General features: G+C 39.5%; 1 protein-coding gene across 2 annotated transcripts; it reads left to right on the forward strand.

Moving 5' to 3' along the window:
• The first annotated feature begins 2536 nt into the window (after window positions 1-2536).
• slx9 (SLX9 ribosome biogenesis factor) lies at window positions 2537-24094 on the forward strand. Of its 2 annotated transcripts, none has more exons than XM_083991089.1 (7): window positions 2537-2804; window positions 4191-4314; window positions 8529-8597; window positions 10994-11171; window positions 12744-12809; window positions 13249-13566; window positions 24023-24094. In XM_083991089.1, the coding sequence occupies exons 1-6, from the start codon at window positions 2628-2630 to the stop codon at window positions 13373-13375; spliced, it is 741 nt and encodes a 246-aa protein (XP_083847215.1). In that variant the 5' UTR covers window positions 2537-2627; the 3' UTR covers window positions 13376-13566; window positions 24023-24094. The 2 variants fall into 2 exon arrangements, with proteins under 2 accessions (XP_083847215.1, XP_083847214.1); XM_083991088.1 differs by lacking the exon at window positions 24023-24094 and adding an exon at window positions 13945-14362 and having other exon boundaries at window positions 13249-13909.
• The last annotated feature ends 290 nt before the right edge of the window (window positions 24095-24384 follow it).

Below are 24384 nucleotides of genomic sequence, written 5' to 3' on the forward strand. Positions count from 1 at the left end.
ACAAGTTGTGACATGCACATTCACCACGCTATGAGATAATAACACAACGTTACCAGACAGAGTTGTTTTAGAGGGAAATTCATGCACTAACGTTGTGTTATTATCTCATAGCGTGGTGAATGTGCAGGTCACAACTTGTCCACCAGAGCGTTGTGGAGTTGTTGGATTGTGTAGTTGATGAGTTTGATGAGGGAAACCAAGAAATCCCATGAGCCTCCGTAGCGTAGCTCCGAGCAGCTCACGGCTCTGCTCCGCCGTTCTAAAAAATAGCTTGCACCGACAATTAAAGGTAACGAACCTACTGCTATGACTATAGGGATTATGGCAATGGGCCAATTTGCTAAAATGTTGAACTATCCCTGTAAATGAGGGGAAACAAAAAAGGTGTTTTAAATTTGACTGAATTTATTTTGAAATTACAGTTACAGTGACAAATGATGGTAAAGACGGGAGTCACAGTCTTACTATATATCACAACATAAGGACCGAGCGTGGGATTTCTTTTATTTCATATGTTTAAATTCAGTTCTTGAACATGAACCATTTAAATTTGTAAAATACAAATGCAGGTATACCAAATGCAAATGAAAATGCTGATGTTAAGTCTTATATAAGCACAACAAAAGCTTCTGCTGTGGCTTCCTTCCCCTTCTTTCCATGAACACCAGATTCTGCTTGTGGTTCTGTTATGAAAAGCAAAAGTTATGGGAGTTCAGCTCTTGATTTGCTTTGACGTTATGTTTCCCTCATGAATATTAAAGATAAAGTGTAACTGGCTGTAATTGTAGTTTAGTACACCGAGTAGTTTTGTGTCATCCGATATTATTTTTTGTGATATGTACATAAATATTACCCATTTGTCTAAATGTGTTTTGATATGTCTATTTTTGTATACACTGAAGCATTCATATGTAGTGTACAGTATAATAGCACATTGTAGTGTTATGATAGCTATTGGCTTGTTTTTTATCGTAGAAGACCTCATATTCATTTGCCACACCAAACTGCAAATAAATATGATTTTCTATCCTTCATTTTGTTCTTAGTGAGTGGTTATTCTTTGATAAATGCGTGAAGCATTAAAAGAAAGTGTGTGTGCATTGCATCTAAATATCTTTAAATTGAAATCCTGTGTTCTCTTATCACATCACATCAAGTGCTTTAATCCTGTCCCATATAATGTTTTACGACAAAACATACGAACAAAATAATCAGTCAAAAACACATGTTCATTGTGGACAACTGGACTAAAGCTAATTCACTTTGCCTGAGGCGGCTCTGAAAGTAAAACACAACTTCTTCTCAAGGATAAACAGTCCTTATAAACAGTATTATTTCACTTTTTATTTTATTATTTTCATCTGTAATGTTTTTTTCAGCCTATTGAAACTCAATACTTCACATAGCCTGTAATTAAAAAACAGATAATTGCTAAACTTTGTATATAGAGGGTAGAATTAGATGCTTACACTATTACACACTATTAATATAATCCTATTGTTGGGTAAATATCATATACATTGTGCAAAATGGAAGAACTGCAAACAACGTTTTTTTTTGTCTCTTAATAAGATAGAAAGCTGTCCCCTTTCTATTTAGCTGCTGCGTTTTATGTGGAATTAAAATGCCTAATATAATTTATCTGTTACTATTTGGAGTTGTTTTGCTTTTGTTTTGTTTTCCTTCATGAATCTAACCCTTTTATAGGCTACTGCACTTCATTTTTTCACCTGTATTATTATTATTATCCTCTTTGAGAGTTTGGATTTGAAACAAATAATAAAAAGTGTCTGAAAGAAACAGTGAATTTAGTTTTGATGCTATTTTTTCTGTCAATCTCACTCCACTCCGCATCTCGCCACGACTTAATATCATCCAGTTCCATAAATATTGATTTCTGGTCCTTTCAAAACATTCAAATAGGTGTAATCCTCAAAGATAAAAAAAAACAGAATTTCTGGTGAATAACCTCATTATCATTACTAAATATTACACAAGTGTCGATATGCCAAATCCCCACCTTCATGGCTTGCACTTAAAAATGCCTGTTTTGTAACAAATCCTTGTTACAAAAATGTTTGAAACAAATGAATCCCCATGCAGATAAATTGTACACATTTATAGCAAATATTAACCTGCCCTAACCTCTTGTATTTGTTTAGTATGGACTTACTTATATATATTTTTTTCTTTGAATTGCCCCTTATTTATTTATTCTTCTTTTTTCTCTTTTTTTTATCGACGATCTGTCATATGTTTATTTTCATATGTGATAAGCGATGCACTACCACAATATTTTTTTTTGTTTGAATTATCTAAGGAGGTGTGAATTTAATTTATTTGTATGTAAAATAATTGTTTTATCTTTGAGTATGTCAGCATTGTTCATGTTATGTGACATGTTTAAATAAATAAAAAAAAATAAAAAAAATAAAAAATCTCGCTCCACTCCGCTCCGGAAGATGGCGCTAGTGAAACAAGAAGAACAGGAAGTGGCGTTTCCGGTGGCAGTGACGTCATATTGACGGCTCGTGGGCACTTTGGCAGCAGCAGCAGCAGCAGCAGCAGCAGCACGAGTGGAAAAGAAAAACAATTGTCAGTGTGGAAAAGAAAAGAGACAAGAAAAGATGGTGGGAAAGATTAAACATGTCCGCCAGAAGCTGCACCAGGAGGCGGTGAAGCTGGAGCGCGACAGGCCGGGCAGCAGCGCCCTCACCCCGGGCTGCGGCTCGTCTCCTGTCCCGGTGTCTGTCCCACTCCCACTCCCACGACTGGTGGACAACAAACCGGGGGACAACAAGCAGGTGTGTTGCGACAAACTGTTTACATTTTATTCTGACTCCCTGTGAACTTCATATGCATCCATTATGACGGGGAGGACGGGCTAAGTTGAGCCAGCCCTTGTTTTTCTAGGAAGGAAACCATAACAAAATATTGAGCATGTGACCAAATATTTAGGAAGAAGGCATCATTTCATTTCATGGATGGAGTCTATGAAGGTAGAAAGAACCACATTGATATAAAGTGGTTTGGCATTTATGTCCACTCTTTAAAGGGAATTTCGTCAATCCGAAGTTTCATTATAATTGTGTTTAGACCAAAAGAGATAATTATACATTTGTTTTATAACGTTGTGGTATCTATGAACTACATTGTGAGGTTGTGACCTGCAGCATTTTAGCTGTGGGGAGTAGTTAAGTCAATATGGTAGCTGTGGGGTAAGTTGAGCCACCTGCCCTATGAATGTATTTTGTCTGTATTATGTCCTAATTACTAATAGGTTTTATGCACAGCTCCACTACTTCCTGAATTTAGGCCAGCTCCTTTATTTTCCTGTCTGGACAAACTGATTAATCCAGACACACCTGGATTCATCAGTTTGTCTAATAAAGTAAGATGTAATAAAGGAGCTGGCTTAGATCCGGAAGTACACTGCAAAAAACTCTAACTCTTACCAAGAACATTTGTCTTATTTCTAGTCAAAACAAATCTCATTCTACTTAAAATAAGACTCATCACATTAAAAAGTAGCTTATTTTTAGACACTTTTTATTCCTTTCAAGCATATTTTCACTTGAAATAAGTAGAAAAATCTGACAGTGGAGCAAGTTTTTCTTTGTTATTACAAGCACAAAAAACTTGCTTTCACTGGCAGATTTTTCTACTTATTTTAGGTGAAAATTTGTTTGAAACAAGTGAAAATGATCTAAAAACAATATCATTTTTAGGTGATGAGTCTTATTTTAAATGGAAAGAGGTTAGCATTGTGTAGAAATTAGACATTTTGACAAGAAATAAGACAAATATTCTTGGAAAGATTTGGGGTTTTTGCAGTGTAGTGGAGCTGTGCATAAAGCCAATTCAAGGTTGTGGATGTTTATGATTACAGTAGTATGTTCCTGAAAACAGAAAAAAAAAGTTGTTTATGGTGAGGCCAAGCTTTACTTCCAAAGAGAAAGATGAGGGATTCTTCCCAAGATGCGAAAGATACGAAAACGCAAAACTCCCCAAACCTCAATGAGTATTAGTCTCAGCAGGAAGTCCCAGCAGATAAAAAGTGGCTCATCTCTCCCCACTCTCCCCTATCGGACAAGGTTATAGTTTCTTAAATTATACTTTTACTAATAGGATATTTAATGCATTTTATTTTCTTGAATGTATTGTTTTTTTTATTTTTCCACCCCCCACAGGTCCTGACAGAGAGCTCCTTCCCCACTGGGATCTTCGCTGGCACTAAAATCACTCCAGAGGCTCTGGTGCAAACTCTCAAGTGTGAGGAAAGTCCAGCAGAAGTGCCCGTACCTGTCCAGAAAGGTAGGTTTCACTTAGGAGATGTTGTGGTTAATTAATCCTGATGGAAGGATTCAGTGGCATCATGCAAAAGATTGGGCAAGTTATGTGAGAGCTCAAGTCTCCTGGGTTTCCTATTATTTTGCAGGCTGCTGCTTTGTTTCCCTTTTTTCACTCTAAAATTGTAGAAAACAAAAAAATAATACACCGATATTGCTTAAAATATCACAAAGGAGTGTTTGATGTTTAACTTTTTGACCAAACTTTTGCATGCCGATCTATAAAAAGGTCCAGTAGTTCAGCCTCACCATCAAAACAATAACACAAGACACAGCACTGGGTGATGTGGAGAAGGAGCATTGCATCATGGGAGTTAGTAATGATAACCTTTAGAAAACTGGGTTTTGAGGAGGAAATATAACTTTAAAGAGAAATTTGCATCAACTATGGAATACGTGCAGTTCTTATGAAATGTGCACGCCGTTGCTCATGCTACGGTTCCTTGCAGGACAAATGAGTTCTCTTCATGCTGCTCCTTTCCATGCAGGAAGGAATGTGTGAATTATAATCTACGGTATCGTCATTTGTTTTGTCCATAATGTATGGATTGAATTTGAAAATGCCCATGCATGGAACAAATAAAAATTAAATTAAATCAACCTCAGACAGCAGTAATTGGTGACTGTTGTGTTAAAGTCTTTAGAGGAAGTATCAGTTTCCATTGGCAATGGAAAAATCAGGAGGGTTTGGGCATTTTAGGGTTATTTTCTGACAATACATGTATAAATTGGTTCATGTTGGATGATTTTACTCATCAGTATAATTCTCTTTGCTTGAGCTCAGGGTTGAAATGATTGACAGTTATAGGACGTGTGTTATTGTCAGTGAAAGCCAGTTGATGCAATGCTGCTCTTTGGCCACTAGATGGTGCACAATACTGGCAGTGCTCCTCCTCGTGCAGCTCCACAGCCGACTAGAGGTTTTATTCATTCATTTATTTATGTATTTATTACTAATGAACGCTGCTGGAGCTTCTCCATCCAGCTTTAGAAGCAGTGACGTCTGGGACTCCATCAAACAGGCGCTAATCAGAGGGATGGGTGAAGGTGAAGGTGTGTGTGTGTGTGTGTGTGTGTGTGTGTGTGTGTGTGTGTGTGTGTGTGTGTGTGTGTGTGTGTGTGTGTGTGTGTGTGTGTGTGTGTGTGTGTGTGTGTGTGTGTGTGTGTGTGTGTGTGTGTGTGTGTGTGTGTGTGTGTGTGATGGATGCTTATTAACACACTGAGCTGAGAACCATGAGACCTCACCAGACGACGGCCCGCTGCTATTTATAGAGCAGTCGTCGTATAAATTTAGCTCATGCATGAAATCAAGGTTTAGCTGCATCAGTGTTTCCTCGCCGCTGAGGCCGCCGCCGGCTCAGTGGAAGGGTATTTTCTTATTGTGACATCTTAAATCCTCATTAATCTGTGAGTGCTCTCCGTCGGTGTCCTTATGGAACCATACCAGTGTTTTTACAATTCATTAAAATGAACAAAATCCCTTTTTTATTATTATTTTTATTCCCTTTCAGACATAAAAGTCATATTGATTCTTGAAACCTGTGTGAATGTGGTAAATTCACTGCATGAATAAGTGATTCATTTCATTAATGGTTAATTTGCCTCTGAGCTTTAATCATTTAAACATTTATTTTAGTCCACGAAACGTAAGAAAATGTTGAAACGGGGCCGAGGGAGGATCAACGTATCGACTTTTTTTTATTGCGTGACGCAGTTACAGCTGAGTTTACAGTGGAACAAACAGAGCAGACACAATGTTCACTGTGATGGAGGAAAACCAGAGTTTTCCAAGTCTGTGAGTTGGTTTTCCTGCTGCAGGGAAACAAACCGACGCTTTACATGAAAATATCATATTATTATGATATTATATGACAGTGTTATATCATTTATATTGTAGTATTGCTGCCTGTGCACCATGCCTCTGTGCCTCCATCCACCTTGGCATCCTCTATGTTTAAAAAGGGACAGTTCAACATTTAGTCAGGTCCTCCTCTCACCATAATCCCTATAGTAACACTGCAAAAACTCAAAATCTTTCCAAGAATATTTGTCTTATTTCTTGTCAAAATGTCTCGTTTCTAGTCAAAACTAATCTCTTTCCACTTAAAATAAGACTCATCACCTAAAAATTAACTTGTTTTTAAGATAATTTCACTTGTTTCAAACTAATTTTCACTTGAAATAAGTAGAAAAATCTGCCAGTTAAGAAAAAGCTTGCCTCACTATCAGATTTTTCTTCTTATTTCAAGTAAAAATATGCTTGAAAGGAGTAAAAAAGTGTCTAAAAACAAGCTATAATGAGATTTGTTTTGACTGGAAATGACATTTTATACTAGCTGTATATGTGACAAATGAAGTACCTTTACCTTTAACTTATTTTGACTAGAAATAAGACAAATATTCTTGGTAAGGAGTGTTGTGTTGTAAGGATTGTGTATTATTTGATGAGTTTGATGACGTTCACCTCCATTGTGTTCACTGAGCAGCTCACGTCTCTGCTCCGCCGATCTCAAAACAACATGCACCGATAATTAAAGGTGACGAACCTACTGCTATGACTATAGGAGGAGAATTTGCCAAAATGCATCCTCCATCCCAGCAGGACGAGGGGGGGGCAGGATGTGGATGTGGGCTGTTATCTTCCAGCCAACCGTAATCACAGCTATCCATTTCACCGAGCAGCAGGAAGGCGATGCCCCCGGTGGGAGCAGAGTGGTGGTAAAAGCCCCTCTGCCACCTAGACTCATGAGAGATTACGTTTCTCCACCTCTGCCCGCATCTGTAGTCAGCAGCAGATGTCTATCTCTGCTTGTTCTCTGACTGCAAACAGCAGCAGCAGCAGAAACACTCGTGTCGCTCAGATAAAAACGGGCTGCCAGGGGATCTCTGGAGATAACGGCGCCTGTCTGAACAGCAGACACCCGTTCACACTCCACGTAGCTGCACACGGCGCGCGCTCGATGGTACGACCGCCGTGAAATCCACTACAGTTGAAACTAAATCTCATAGAACTGAGATGAACACAAATCGCTTTAATATACAGGCCGTTAGTTACGTGATAATGTCAAGTAATAGCCAAGAAATAACGGTCAATTTCATAGTAAATGTCATGTTTTTCATAAAGGTAGAAGTTTAAACATGCTTTTCATGCTTTGAATCTTTTGGGAAAGGCCAGAGTTTGACCAATTGACCGATATTTCTACACAATCAGTCGTTATTTCTTGGCGATATTTCTAAAAACAAGGACGGACCGGGACAAACTTTGCATTCAAACTGCTTAATGTCAAATCATTTAAACATTACAAAGGGCACAAAAAACTATTTAAAAAAAAAAGAAGTATTTTAAAATAATGAGCAATAATGAAAATGCAGGGAAACGTGTTCAGGTCTCCGCTGCTGCTCATCACAGTCTCCGTCGCTAAAGAAACCTCCTCAAAGTACAAAGACCAGACTGAAAACCAACTAAAAATACAATGAAGAGACTGAAAACTGAATAAAAATACACAAAGACAAGCCTGGAATCCAACTAAAAACATAAAGACCAGACTGAAAACCGACTAAGCAGAAATTTCATAGTAATGTCGAGAAATATAGCCAAGAAATAACGATTCATTGTGTAGAAATAGCCCAGAAATATCGGTCAAATGGTCAAAGACTTAGTGGAGAAACATTCAAAGCATGAAAAGCATGTGTAATCTTTTACCTTTATGGAAAACATGACATTACTATGACATTGACCGTTATTTCTAGGCTATTTCTTGACATTATGACGCAATTAATTGTTATTTCTTGACGTTATCACATTGTTATCTGCCTGTAAATTAAAGGGTTACCAACAAAACTCCCAGCTGCTGTTTTTTTTGTTTTGTTTTTTCCGGCCTGGAAGTTGGACTCGGTGGCTCCGAGGACTGATGGGGACGGAGAGCGCATCACATCACGGCTCTGCTTATTGAAATGACATGTGTGGCCAGTCGGTTGCCTCTGAACTCTGAACCTGCAGAGCCGGAGCTGCTGGAAATCAATGGACAGAAACGAGTCCAGGCACAACATCGCTGACTGAACGTCAGCTCCAAAACATGCAACCACAAATAAAAAAACAGCCTTTCTTTAATGGTTATTATGATTTATTTCTCAGTGAGCTGTCATCTAACTGTGTGTGTGTGTGTGTTGTTTTCAAAGGTCCAGAAGAGAAGAGACTCAAGTCAAAGAAAGAGAAGATGAAGGAGCGGAGGGAGCGGTGGCTCAACAGTAAGTTCAAACACATACAAGACTTTACAGACTGAATACAACTCTTTAAATGCTGCGTTCGAGTCAACTCAGAACTCAGGTTTTTCCAAACTCCTACTTGGAAAAAGTGCATTTAAATGCCAATCTACGCCGACTTCTCTGAGAATAAGTTGTCTGGCGTCACACAACAATCTGCAGCCGCGCAGAACCACACCATCAACGGTAAAACATAGATTAAAGTGCATTTTTAAAGGCCAAAATACATAAAAAAACAAATGAAATATACAATATTTACTTGTTGTGCAACACAGAATAAATTCATGTTGTTAGATCCGACGCCGCCGCTCCTTCTTTCTACGACCCCTGGCTGCGTCCGTCCGCGCTCTGAACAGTCGCCGAGCTCCTGTTTCATTCTAATTTTCTTCTAATTCCTGAAAACTGTGATGATCCGTGGAGCCGGTCTCGGGTTTCCGCGGCACCGAGCCGCCCCGACCATTAGCACCTAATTATACGCCTGCAGAGGATACGTGTTGTGTTACCGAGGCATTGATTGGCTGAGCAGAAAGGCTTCGGTTACCGGCCTGATTGCGACGACGGCACTGCAAAAAAATCAAAAATCTTACCAAGAATATTTGTCTTATTTCTAGTCAAAACAAATCTCATTCTACTTAAAATAAGACTCATCACATAAAAAGTAGCTTGTTTTTAGACACTTTTTACTTCTTTCAAGCAGATTTTCACTTGAAATAAGTAGAAAAATCTGATAGTGCAGCAAGTTTTTCTTCCTTATTACAAGCGCAAAAAACTTTCTTTCACTGGCAGATTTTTCTACTTATTTCAAGTGAAAATTAGTTTGAAACAAGTGAAAATGATCTAAAAACAAGTTCATTTTTAGGTGATGAGTCTTATTTTAAGTGGAAAGAGATTAGTTTTGACTTGAAATGAGAAGAAATAAGACAAATATTCTTGGAAAGATTTTGAGTTTTTGCAGTGGGGAGATAATGGCGGCGATGATGATGATGATGATGATGATGATGAAGGCGGCGGTGGCGGTGGAGTTATAATTACATACAGACATAAAGGTGGAGCTTTCTTCCTTTTTTTGACTTTGTGATGTCACAACGACGCTCCAAGCCCCGCCCATCTGCTGCTTTAATTATCAGAACGGAGACGCAGAGCCTTCTCTTTCCTGATGCTTTTTTAGTTTTTAAAACTACAAACACTGCTAATATAATAAAGGATCAAGACATTCATTCATTCATTCCTTTTTATTCTTTGCAAATTATTATTGTTTTATCTTTATTTTTAATCCTCATTGCGTTTTCTGACAGTGAAGGGAAACTAGCTGCGCTATCAGATTTTTCTACTTATTTCAAGTAAAAATATGCTAAAGTGTCTAAAAAAAAGCAAATTTTTAAATGTGATGAGTGTTATTTTAAGTAGAATGAGATTTGTTTTGACTAGAAATGACATTTTGACTAGAAATAAGACAAATATTCTTGGTAAGATTGTGAGTTTTTGCAGTGTAGACAGAAAGACGGTATTTATAACTTATGTATGACATGAATAAATCGAGTGAGATAGTAAATTCTTTCTATTTATGAAGTTGAATCATTGAAATTGAAGCAAAAAAGGCTTGAAATCTCCTATAAATCTACATAGATACATGATAGGAAACGCTGACACCAGGCAGAATAAATACTAACGGCCTTGACCCGATCCGCCCAGATACCAGGTTGTGACCTCGTCTTGTTCATCACATGTTGAAAAGGTTTTGTTGTGGTGCAGCATAATGTGTATATGTGTGTGTGTGTGTGTGTGTGTTAATATAAAAAATGCTCTGCAGCACAGATGTCACTTGAGTTTTGAAGCGGCTCATGTTGACGGTTGGATGCTGAGTGGATGTGCTGCAGGCGTCGGCTCAGCCTGGCGTCCACAGAGCTGCAGTGAATCATAAACACACACTAACCGTTTTTACATTTTCTGTTTCTCTGCTCTTTAGTTTCTTGCTGAATTAATTAAAGCAGAAGTAAGCGGAATGTTTGTGTTAATATAAGTCTTAAATAGTTAAATCTTCCGACAGCAATCACTTACATAGAGTGTTTGGTCTGAAACACGGGTCTGTCAGTCACTCTGCTCTGCTGTAAGCCGAGGAGAAAACTTTCCTTGTATCCTACAACCTTTATCCAATGAGGAGAGAGAACGGCATAAAAGGGCGGTCCTCTCTGTGTGTGCAGCCAAGGGATGCGCGTGAATGTGGTGACGTAGGGACGAGGGCGGGGACTGCTAACTCCATCTGCTGACAAGAAGTTAGCCAAAACCACCGGATCGCTTACTTCTGCTTTAATAATAAATGAAAACGTTGGTTTCATCCTCCAGTAACTCCTCCTCTTCCTCTTCTCTCCGTCTCCTCTCAGAGATCAGCTCCATCAAACAGGCCCAGGAGCAGAAGGCGGCCGAGGCCCGTCGCCAGGCAACACCCGTGGTTGGGGACCTCCGGCCGCTGGCGGACGCCCTGCCGGAGCTCTGTCAGCTCATCGGCCCGCCCACCGCCACAGCGCTCGCTACTCGCCGCAAGAGCCGGAAGAGCAAAGCGTAAGTGAAAACTAGCCCCACTATCAGATTTTTCTTCTTATTTCAAGTAAAAAATATGCTTAAAAGGAGTAAAAAGTGTCTAAAAACAAGCTAGAATGAGATTTGTTTTGACTAGAAACAACATTTTGACTAGAAATTTTTGCCGTGTAGACAGAAATACGGTATATTATAACTTATGTATAATATGAATAAATCGAGCAACATAGTAATTTCTTTCTATTTATGAAGTTGAGTCAGTGAAATTTAAGCAAAAAGGCTTGAAATCTCCTATAAATCTACATGGATACATGAGTGTTGAGCTCTACTTGTAAGAGTCGTCCTCAAGGATTCTCACGTTTCTCGTTGTCCTCGTTGAGCGTGACGTGAAAATTCAGAAGGAAGACATGAAGTTATAAAGTTTAAGGTCAGGTTTAAATAAGGACACGGGAATGCAGAGGCGAAGAGAAAAGAATAAATCCCCTGGTTTTAAGAAACACAATGTGCACTGAGAAAACAGAAAGTGAAAAGAGGTGAAAGAGTCGTGCAGCAGAGGAACAGGTTTCAGCCTGCGACCAAGGACACAAGCTGAAACAAGTCGGTCGGATAAAGCTCCTCTGTTTACGAACTGAACTGAACTGAAGCCCAGTGTGTGTGTGTGTGTTATCCTCATCTTATCTGATGTTGCTGGGTGTTGTGTTGTTTTCATTACCACTTTGCAATGAATCTTGGGATGTGTTGAGTCTTTATAGACACTTTAAGGAGCCTTCCTTTTATTCCTTTTATTGTGCAATACCATTGACAAACATTAAGCAAACATAAAGACATGACATAGCACAAGACAGGAAAGACATGACACAGCAAAAAAGTAAATGCACTGAGATAAATTGTGATAAGGAGCAAGACAAGAAAAGAAGAGAGAAAGGTTTAAAAGTCATAGTGGCGAACCCAGCAGGTTGCATCAAACTAAAAACCTCCATAATATAAAAAGTCTCATATAATGTAATATAAAAGTAGATGTCAATGTGTAGTCTGGTGTTAAAGCAGGTCCAGGTTATAGATTAATATTCTGAAAATATCACAGCCTCTTTAAAAAAAAAAAAAAACAGTCGTTGGGAACTTTTACAACTTTGTGATGTCACAAAGTTACAGTAGCTTGACTCACTGTCCAACATTGCATTGTTTTTTTCTCTCACTGGTTTTATTTTCATTTTATCGCTCAGAACAGAGGCTCAGAGCATCCTCTCCTCTGATTGGCTCTGAGTTTTTGTGGCTAGAGCCCAAGGGGAAAACACCTGAGAGAGGAGTAAAAGCCAATTTAAACTAAACTGAGATGGTTTTTGCGTCTTCCTGTGGATCGACACTTCGAAATAAAACACAGTGACAGTTTGAAATGTTGGACCTTCATCACCCAGAGAGTAAAATCTAAAAAAAAAAAACTTGTTTCTTTCTTTTCTTTGGAGCTGAACCTGTCGTTTCTACTATTGTGTTTTGTGGGATGGGCGCCGTTACCGTGAGATGAAGAATGTCCGCCTGTCTCATGACCATTTCCCGGCCCATCACCCTGTCCTCCCTCCCTCCCTCTCTCCTCCACAGACCGATGAAGAGGCCTGAACCCACAGATTTCAGCCAGATGAAACAGTCACAGAAACGCAGACTCCTGTAAGCAGACGGGTTTTTTTTTTTCTTCGTCTTCTTTTACTCTTCAACTATTCCTTTGTCAAGCCATTTTAACATTTAAAAGCCAGACTGGATATGTGTTGCAGATATCTGTAATTCACTTTTGCCGAGTCAAAAATAATATTTCCGATATCCGCAACTCCATTTTTCTTATAGGACAAGTGACCTCACTTGCAGATATGTGAATTACAGATATCTGTAACTGAATTACGACTATTACTAATTCCAGTTTGAGATATCTACAATTTAATTCTGACTAGTCATAATTCCAGTCCAAGATATCTTTAATTCCCCTCAATTAAAGATATCTACAATGTTAATTCCGGATAGTCAAACTTAGCTTTTAAATGTTAAATCTGCTCGCCATATGAAGCTGCACATCTCTCACAGTCATTCGTTCTTGTTGTTGTTATTATTGCAGAGAAACAGAGAGCAGAAGCTTCAACGACGCGGTGAAGACGCTCTCTGGCAGAGTCAACCCTCTGGCCGACATCGGCGAGCAGCTGAGGAAGAGGATGAAGCAGGAGGAAGAGCAGGGAACCGGCTAACGGCGGCGACCGACCAACCGGCCGGCGCTGCTGCTTCCACAGACTTTATTTTTTAAAAAGAAGATCCCAGTTTACTCCGGACTGTGTCAGGGAAACCCGACCTCGGAGGAGGAACCTGACACCTGGTCCTGCAGGACGCTGAAGACGGAGACCGGTCCTGATGCAGAAGATGCAGAGACGAGCGGCATAAAGTAGCATTTGTACTGTACATGACGACTTTAACAGAGATCCTTTCTAGGTTGTGTTGTCATTATCATCTCCTCTGCAGTAATAAATCACAATTCAGTCAAAACCCACATTTTAGTGTTTAATTATATGCAAAAAGAGGATTCAGAAATATTCATTTTTCCACATTTTATGTTTCAGCATCATGCTAAAATCAAAAAAATATACATACAGCTCTGGAAAAAACAAGAGACCACTTTCACAAATGTTTCTTAAAAGCATCTCTACATGTATGACAGTCATTCTTTTCTTTTCTTTTTTAAACACCAACACAAACACAACTCATTCTCCTTAATGAGACATGATGAGGTCATCACCTGAACCACATCTGGTTTTATAGGAAGATTATAAATAAAAACCACTGCTGGGATTAAACATTGACATTATCCCACAAAAACTGATTCATAAACTCTTCCTGAGTTAAAATATTCTTGCTGTGTTGTTTAGGAATAAATATGAACATGTTTTCTTTGCATTATTATTATTCAAGGTCTGAAAAGACTTGATATCTTTTGTTATTTAGACTAGTTTAGTCATTTTCAGCCAATAAAAGCTCTAAATGACAATATTTTTTTTCAATTTTGGGAGAAATGTTGTCGGTAGTTGATAGAATAAAACAAAAAATTTAATTTAATTTTACTCAAACACATACCTATAAATAGTAAAACCAGAGAAACTGATCATTCTGGGAGTGGTCTCTTCATTTTTTCCAGAGCTGTATATTATATTTAATTTGCCTTGCGATGCTCCCATATAAATAAACAGAGAGATTTATCTTTATTTTTAGCATAAATCCACTAAACAGGAAGTGAAAAAGTACATGTGTGTTTGTAGTTGCTGCAAATGAAACCGTTTAAACAGATCAGCCTGGTTTCTGTGAGCTCTATTTTCAGCGTTTTCTCGTTTTCGCCCGTATCCAGAATGAGATCGGTGACTCATCATCATCGGCAATAACCATAGCAACTCCACTCATCCATCCATCCATGGGCATGAACGTGTTGTCAGGACACGGCCAAGCCACAAAGCTGAATGAAAATATTGTCAAACTGTCACCACTAAGCACATCAACACGTTGCGTTGGAGCTCTGTGTGTATGCATATGCTGCGGCTCATGGACGATGTGGATGCCAAGGATTTTCAATGCCATCACAGTCTCCTAATAGAGGTTTTTCTTTCTATATTATTTAATGTAATTGAACATAAACTCCTTCTGTCATCTAAATAAAACCTTTGTCTATAATAATTTTAACTTTTACCATTACAAGACAGTACATCATATACGTTTTTCAACATGTGTTTCATTTTACACTGAGAAAATTAAACATTTAACCTGGTATTTATCTTTTTTGGCTTTTATTGTGAAGGTTTACATGCATCCATGCTGCAGGAAAGCCCGTCAAAATAAAAGTATATATGCTTTATTTGGAAAAAATGTGCTCAATATGAACAATAAAGTGCTATTTTTAAAAGTGCATGCACATTATTATATAATAGAGTACACAATAGTTTCCGTTAACAGTAAGTGTCGGTAATATGTGAATTGATTCTGTATTGGAAAGTAGGATTAACATTCCACCACTGGCAGAAGTTAATTGAAGGGTTAATGAGGTCGAGGTTCAATTTTCCGTTGTGATCGTCCTCCCAAAACCCTGCTCTGCCGCTATGATTAGCTCGGAGGTAAGAAAAACCTAATCAATAGACTGTTCAGAGCTGCTGAGGCCCATTAGGACTCATCAATAATGGATCGTATGGGAGAGCACAGTGTCAAATTAAAAGTAATCAGAGCTCCCTGTCATTTTACCTCCATCCATGGACCTGTTTTTTTTTTTTTAATACTTTTCCAATATGTTAATATCGTCGTTCTACTTCCTGTGCTGCAAAATGTAACATATTCTGCTCCAAATAAAATATATTGGTCCATTTACACATCTGGAAAAGTCACACACACATTAATAACGTCTAAATTAATGCTTTAATGATGAGTTTTTCCAGTCTTTTCCAGTCGGATGAGTTTTTCCAGCCACTGCCGAACCACAGTTTACTGCTCGGGAACCGCAGGGAAGCAGAGGAGCACTTCCAGGACACTGGGCCTCGCCTCAATTACAGTAAACGGACTTCTTATGATGATTACACATATAATTATCACTACAGGATGCAAAGATACTTTTATTTACCACCAGACAACGTCCCAGGTCAAAGGGTAGAACTCTTTAAAGGCCATATTTGACTCTTATTGCTTTTCCAACATCATTTGTCTCGTTTGATTAATGTTCCCACAAGGTCATTTAATTTAAAAACATTGAAAATTCCTAACAAATCAACTGTACGTGCTTCAGTCTTGCAGCTTTCACCAAAATATTGCCCCAATACTTGAGAAACCTTTTTAAATCCAGTGCAAATTCACTTCATCACTGTGTTCTTTTTTTACTTATTAAATCTTCTCCCACAATATTTGCTCAATTGTCTCCAAATTTGCTGCGACTGCATCTTCAGACTGTCCTCCATAAAAATACCACCCGGCTTTTAGATACAGTGCATTCTTGTTAAATACATTTTCAATCTTCCTGAAAAGAATTGACTAAAGTTTTGCAGTCACGGTTTGTCAAATATCAGAATTTTATCTCAAAAACTGAATTTCTGAAAAGATTTTGAATGGGAACAATTGGAGTCAATTTAAGAGTGGCATTTTTAAACATCAGATTTTCACTTATGAAGCGAAACACTTATCATTAAATGTCAAGATGCAATTTATGTATTTTCAGATTATTGTCTCAGATTGCCTGGGCCCAACCGCTGCTGCAAAGCGAGTGGTTTTAATCTTTAGATTGTAATTGGCTGGAGACCCTTTGAGTCACTGTACCGTCGTACGCTCATGCCTCATCGTGTCTCTGGGCTCTGGAAGGAAGTCTTGTCATTTCCCGACTGTCTGCCTCGCTGATTTGTTCTGACTCAGGATCTCTCTCTCTTCTCCCCTCCAGGTCCGTCACATATTCCTCAAACGTGACTCATTCACATCGGCTGCTGTTGTGGAGTTGTTGGATTGTGTATTTGATGAGTTTGATGCGGGAAACCCAGAAATCCCATGAGCCTCCGTACCGTAGCTCTGAGCGACAATTAAAGGTAACGAACCTACTGCTATGACTATAGGGATTATGGCAATGGGCCAATTTGCCAAAATGTTGAACTATCCCTTTAAAATCAAAGAGAAATAACAACATGAATGGGCTCTATGCACAGCTCCACTATGACTGTACATGTCTGGTGTTTCTGGGGAATTAGAGGTCCTTAGAGGATAAAAAAACAAATGCACCAAAAGATGCATTCAGAAAAAATCAAGTAAAAGAAAGATGTAGATGAAATCCGTCTAAAGCAGATGTTGTAATTTACTTCCATCAGTGAGAAGAGCTCATAAAGATTTACAAGGTGGGAAAAACGTCCTAATTTCCACGTCAGAGCCAGATTTTCCTCTTCCATCGGTCTTCATACTAATAAATATGACAGATGTTCTAAACAAAAACCATCAAACTGAAAGTTCACAGTGTCACACGGGCAACGTGTTATCGACAGCAGCCGCGAGGCATGTGTGTAGGTCTTGTGTTTGTAAAAGAAATCAAAGCGCTCGGTGTTCCTAAATGATGTTTATGTGGAACATCTGAACTATTAAATCTTAATGAGTTTCCTCGTTGTCCAGATTTATGGTTCCAGAAAAGCAAGGAATGTTAATAGGAGCTAGATCCAGATGTGAAGAGAGATGGTTCTGGGTTCACAGTTTTCCCAGGGCAACAAAATTAAATATATAAAGTAGCCTACTACTTCCTGTGTAATTCTCTGTAAATGTGAAAGCGCAGGTTTATCAGTAATAAGGTTAAACTCTGCAGGGGAGCTGAGCAAACAATGAGGAAACAAGAAAATTAACACTTTTTCTGTATTTTTTTGATGCATAAGAAGATTTTAAGAACCAAAAAAACATCTCAATGTAGCTTTGAGCCTCTGTTTGTGATTGGCTGACTATGATTGGCCCTTTTTTATTATTATTATTACTGAGGGATGAAATATTTAAATAAATATTACATTTCAAATGAAAACACTTGTGGCTCCAGGTTGGGGGGCGGGGCTTGGTGACTGCTTTGTTGTGGCATCACAAAGTTACAGGAAGTCCTGTCAACCTGTATTCTTAACACAGGCTGTGTGCATTTTATCTTTGGGATGTGGCTTTTTCATATTTTGACACAGCTGCTTTATAATCACACAACACATGCACATCTGCTTTTATTCTATATGGGACCTTTAAAGGGATAGTTCAACATTTTGGCAAATTGGCCCATTGCCATAATCCCTATAGTCATAGCAGTAGGTTCGTTACCTTTAATTGTCGGTGCAAGCTATTTTTAGAACGGCGGAGCAGAGCCGTGAGCTGCTCAGAGCTACGCTACAGAGGCTAATGGGATTTCTTGGTTTCCCTCATCAAACTCATCAAATACACAATCCAACAACTCTAAAATGCTCTGGTGGACAAGTTGTGACCTGCACATTCACCACGCTATGACATAATAACACAACGTTACCAGACAGAGTGAGGGAAATGCAGAGACTGATGAAAAACTGTCCCTGAAGGCAACGTGCATCAGTGGTTTTGCATGAATTTCCCTCTAAAACAACTCTGTCTGGTAACGTTGTGTTATTATCTCATAGCGTGGTGAATGTGCAGGTCACAACTTGTCCACCAGAGCGTTGTGGAGTTGTTGGATTGTGTATTTGATGAGTTTGATGAGGGAAACCAAAGAAATCCCATGAGCCTCCGTAGCGTAGCTCTGAGCAGCTCACGGCTCTGCTCCGCCGTTCTAAAAACAGCTTGCACCGACAATTAAAGCTAACGAACCTACTGCTATGACTATAGGGATTATGGCAATGGGCCAATTTGCCAAAATGAAAAACTATCCCTTTAAATGAGGGCGGTGGGGCAATTATTAGGATGATTAAAAACATGCATGAATGGATAATTGTGCCGAATGTACTTACACTATATTGTCTTAGCTGTGCATGCCCAGATCTCTCTTTCTCTCTCTTTCTCTCTGTCCAATCAGTGCGTCTGTTGGTGCGTAACTCTCTGCTCCTGTCCAATAGGCAAAGGCTGTGTTTTTTTTTTTATTTTTTGGAGCAGCCAGAGAGGATCTTCTTCCCCTGTGTGGTGGTGGTGGATGTTGTTGCACCAGCGATTCCGTGTCCCTCCCTCACCCCTTTTCGGATCAGCAGCACTCCACCTCCTCCTCTTCCTCCTCCTCCTCCTCCTCCACTACTGTATCCTCCTCCTCCTCCTCCACCTCCACTGCGCGCCGTGGAGACGCTGCTGCAGCATCACCGACTGCTTCACCCGGAGAACCAGCTCCTCCACACCGTGAGTAAACACCGTTTTTTATCGGCTGGACTTCACCACACATCTCCCTCCAGCCAACGTGTTTCCTCCATTCAGAAATCCGTTATAAAATCTGTCCATTTAACGTTTCTATTCACTGTAACGTCATATACGCAGCGGAGCACGCGTGAATGTGGAGCACCCCACGGTGTATTTTTGATCATTTGAAGCCCGGTGGTTATTACGGCGATGTTTGAATCATAAAAAAAATCAAAATATGCGAAATAAAACTTTATTATGTGACAAGTCTGAGGCTGCCTGGCGCTCAAATGTAGCGACACACACAAAAACACTCGTGTTAAAAGCAGGAGGAGGCAGTTGTGTCACGATGAATTAATGCATCTGTTTGTGCATTCATGATTTACCCATAGAGACGTTTTCCTGCGATTGGCTGATTTTTTTTTAAGGAAGTTCAAGCGACTTTTTCTTTTTTCCGCGAGTGGAAGAGAAGCGCAGCGAGCGACGACTCACTGCAAAAACATTATGCGACTGCACAATTAGACTAAATAACACACCAGTCCTGTGTTGTGTTGTGACTAATGGAAGAAGTGGTTTTTCTGTATTTACAGTGACTTGTAAAGATATTTGCGTCTGTTTTCTAGTTCACAGTGCCACCATATATATATTTATATAATTTACACCATACAATGTAATAATAGATATAGATGTTAATATATCAAGGAAAAAACATCATAAAAGTGTTAAAAACTGTGTTCAGTGACAGTTTCATTTCATCTAATAACTAATTATCCAAATTATTACATGGATTGGTGTCTGCAATTCAAGAAAACAGATGCAAACACGCACATTTCTGTAAATTCAGAAACATCTGTATGACTTTGATGATCCATGTTGGTGTGAAAAATCAGTTTGCAGGGGATATTATAAAAAAAAGTGAGTCCTGTTCAAGTTGTTGTAAAGTAACAATTCTTACATAATAATAGTGTTTTTTTTTCCTAAAGCATATTTTGCATAGTGTAACATATAATATCCATGTATTTTTCCTGTGAGCACTGCTACCCCTGATGTCTGCTGGCCTGAGCTTAATGGACAGTGTGTTCAAATCAATTTTCTCAGTATTCTCGGTCTAAACTGATTATTAAAGCATCCATATTTTTTCACAGCCTCCGTCGGTTCAGTGTGAAAATGTTTGCAGTTATAAATTCATGCCTCTGAAATATCAGTTTTCCTCTAAACGTGTGTAAATGGTGCGTTAAAAAGACTGATTGTGGCGCAAAACACAGATCGTTGTGTGTTATTCTCTCCCTGTTAGAGAGAGAAAACTGCCTCCGGGGCGCAACACAACACAACACAACACAACGCCTATTTGGCAAATTCATTTGTGCTGCGATTACTTCTGGCCTCTGCATGGCTTGGCTCAACTTGGCTGCAGGCTCTTTGCTCCTCTTCCACTTAGGAGCCTACATGCACAGAAATAGAACAAAAAAAAGAAAAAAAAGGCATGCATGTTCACTTCCATGCATGGATGTGTGAGCGAGGTCGGTTAGGCGTGACTGAGTCAGTGGGCATCTTCAGCAAAACTGGACTCATTCTATCGCTTCGTCTGAGCGCTGCTGCAACAAAACCACAACCATTTAAAAGAGGAATTATCTGAGCGTGGGATTTAGAAAAGACAAGATTGCTCACTTGGATTATCTCTGCTCCAGACGAGCTCCACTTCCTCCGATGGTGTCCGGAAAGAAGTGAATGTTCAGCATCAGTCCGTGCTTTTAAGGTGCTACCGTCCCTTCAGGGTGAGATGTGAGGTCAAACTGGCCTGAGGAACTGCAGACGACCTCCTCCCACCGTTTATTTTCTGAATACGAGCCGCTGCCTTCAGGACGACAGCTGTGTTAAATTCTCCTTCAACCTCCAACATCTGAACAAAACGTTGATCGAGGCAGTCTGCAGTTTTAATTCAAAGATTTTTATCACTACTTTCTTTTACAATTACTTAATTTGCAAAATAAGATGGACTTACTGCTGTATTTAACCGTCTGTTGTGTCACGTCCAAGACAAATTCCCCTGAATGGAACGATAAAGTGCATCTTATCTTATCTTATCTTATCTTATCTTATCTTATCTTATCTTTCAGTGCTGGATAGTTGTTTTTTGGTGGTGGGAGTTTTCCGTTTGGTCTCTACAACTTTTCTTTTTTTTGTCTGTTTCCATCTGTATATTTAAATGCTGCATGTTGTTAGCTCCGGGTCACCTTATTCAGAGCTGAAGGGTTGTAATGGAGCTGCTGGATGTTAGATTTGATTTGGGTCTTTAGCTGCAAATTACAGAGGAATCAAGTCGAGACTTTTTTTTTTCTTTTTTAGTAGGAGCTTAACAAGTGCAGTTTTTAACCATTTTTGGGAAAAGCAGATTTGAGCGTGGACAGTAAAAGACATCTCAAGGACGAGGCAGAGGCGATCAGACAGATCAACACCCACAGACTGAGTAATGAATACATCTTCAAGAGAGAGAGAGCACATAACCTTCAGCTTCACTTCACTCATTAGGAACAGACTTCAGGTTCCTGTTACTGGTCTGTTTTTGCTTTTTTTTAAGCTCCTCATGGTTTTAGACCAGCTCACTCTGCTGATTCTCTGTCAGTTTATACGGAAATCCTCCACAAGAAGGCAATGCCTCCAAAACTATGGAAGAGCAAAGAGATTCAGGCTCAGCAACAGATGCAGACCTATATACCATATTCAATTTGTTATTTTATCTATTTTATTATTCTTACTTGTCCTTTTTATTTCACTGTATTATATTAGTTTTATTCTTACTTTTTATTCTTATTATGTTGTTGGGCCCAGAGATGTGGTCATGATGGGACAGTTCAAAAGTTGTCATCATTGGGGTCGCTAGATTTCCTAATAAAGATAGTCATGATGCAGTAAGGAGCATGAGATCTAATTAATGTCCAATGATCATATCAAATGATAAGGAAAGATTTATTTGATAATGATCTCACATTAAGTTGTGGAACCAACCAATGGCTCGGAAATGTGTCAAACTTTACAGCAGAAGTGTTTTGCTCTGGTCTGAACGACTCACTTCCTGTGTCGCGAGGTTTTTGGATCAGCTCAGAGTTTATTTCTCTCATTGAGAAGTGCAGCTCATCTGGCTTCAGTGGCAGGACACAGGGACGTACGGATACAGACTCAGGTTGTACAAATGAGTTCCCATCAAGCCTTTAGAGCTCAATCCCAAACAAGGAGTCAATTCTCACAGAACCAGAGAGCTTTTGGCGCTTGTACTTGATTAATGACTCTAAACATCCAGCCAGTGCACCTACCTGAACCTGCGGTGTAAAAGGAGTATGAAGTGAGGCTGTAGCGAGGCTCCACTCTCAGGGATTAGCAGTCGGACAGTGAACACACCGTCAGCTTAACCCCGTGTCTTACATGACTGGGAGCCGCTCCGTGCAGCACCGTGCACACTGCAAAAACTCAAAATCTTACCAAGAATATTTGTCTTATTTCTTGTCAAAATGTCTCAATTTTAGTCAAAACTAATCTCTTTCCACTAAATATAAGACTCATCACCTAAAAATTAACTTGTTTTTAGATCATTTTCACTTGTTTCAAACAAAATTTCACTTGAAATAAGTAGAAAAATCTGCCAGTGAAAGCAGGTGTTTTGTGCTTGTAATAAGAAAGAAAAACTTGCTCCACTATCAGATTTTTCTACTTATTTCAAGTGAAAATCTGCTTGAAAGAAGTAAAAAGTGTCTAAAAACAAGCTGCTTTTTATGTGATGAGTCTTATTTTACGTATAATGAGATTTGTTTTGACTAGAAATAAGACAAATATTCTTGGTAAGACTTTGAGTTTTTGCAGTGCAGCTCCGTGCAGCTCAGGGTGAAGGGTCACGAGGACACTGTGGGTGATGATGGGTATATAGACCGTGGCTTGTTCTGCTGATGTCGGGCTTGACAGCGTTTTACTGGGGCCATCAAATCAATTTGTGCTTTTTACTTCTGTCCTGTTGGATCACACAGAGACACATTCACACAGAGAGAGAGAGAGAGAGTCGTCCTGCATGTCTGCTGCTGCTGCTGCTGGAGGAGGAGGTGGTTGAACATGTCACGCAGTAAAAATGAAACATTACTGGACTGAATGATAGATCGGAGGAGCACGCGGCCTCAGCTGGTTGCACATAGTTAATGACCTATGCATCTTCTATGACATGTGCACTAGATTTTTTGATCCTTTGAATAAGATTTATTATTTCCCATGTAACTGGTTGAGGTCCCATGTCGTATAAAAAGGTAGACGTCCATGTTTCCTTTGATTATACAGTAGATTAGGTCGAGGTTTTCCTGTGAAAGTGTCAGTGCTCCAGAGAAATGCAGACTTGGATGCACCATCCAACTTTTTCAGGATTTAGCTTCTTTGAGCGTTTATTAGGATGTATTGACGGAGGAAAAACGAGGTTGCAAGTGCACGGCGTCCAGATCAGGTCTCATCAGTCCTACTGTGACTAACGTGACGGATCATAAAGCGGAAGGAAGGCCGGGCCGCAGCAGCTCTTTTTATGGGAGTCAGAGCTAATATTAGACGTGGTGGCGGTGGGTAAACGGGAGGTGCAGAACGACGCGGATCAGGAGGCCAGATGGCTCCGTGTCCCACTGTCAGAGGTGGAGATGAGCTGCTGCTGCTGTGTGGTGGAGAACATGTGAAGCCGGTTTGAGATGGATGGATAGATAGATAGATAGATAGATAGATAGATAGATAGATAGATAGATAGATAGATAGATAGATAGATAGATAGATAGATAGATAGATAGATAGATAGATAGATCGATAAATGAGGTGTGAAACATTCCTGAGGAGGCTTCATCCTCACCTGGGCTCTTAGATGAGAAAATCTCAAATCAATGCAAAGAGACGTTTCAGTTATTGTTGGAAAAACTTCTACCTGATTGGATGAAGTGTGAGGAAGCTTGTGTGATGATGATGATGATGTGTATCTGTAAATCTATGAAACTCATCTCCTCTTTCTCCGTCTTCAGATCTTCTTCCTCCCGTCAGCGCTGACGCTCTGCCTCTCCGACTTCTGCTGCCTCAGTCTCCGAGACGCTGATGTGAGTTTTCCCAGAATCCTTCCTCGAATCAGCACTATTCCTCCTCTTTTCCCTGCCTCGGCCTTTTCTCTTTCTCTTTCTTTTTCTCTTTTTTTTTTTTCGCGGCCCATTCCTCGGTTGTCGTTGTCACGCTTCGCTTTAATATTTCATAAGTCGCCACTTCAATGAGGCGAAAGGAAAGGGAACACTGGCCGGCCCTCGTTAACGGGACTCAGCCTGTCAACGCTCAGATGTGTTGCTTTACTTAATCATTAATAACTCCAATACACACAATACACACACACACACAC

This window comes from Trachurus trachurus, assembly GCF_905171665.1.
Source record: "Trachurus trachurus genome assembly, chromosome: 2".
Lineage (NCBI taxonomy): Eukaryota > Metazoa > Chordata > Actinopteri > Carangiformes > Carangidae > Trachurus > Trachurus trachurus.

Coding starts and splice junctions, on each gene's coding strand:
- slx9 (XM_083991089.1), top strand. CDS start 2,628: ATGGTGGGAAAGATTAAACATGTCCGCCAGAAGCTGCACCAGGAGGCG. Junction 2,805..4,190: donor AACCGGGGGACAACAAGCAG/GTGTGTTGCGAC, acceptor CACCCCCCACAG/GTCCTGACAGAGAGCTCCTT. Junction 11,172..12,743: donor AAGAGCCGGAAGAGCAAAGC/GTAAGTGAAAAC, acceptor TCTCCTCCACAG/ACCGATGAAGAGGCCTGAAC.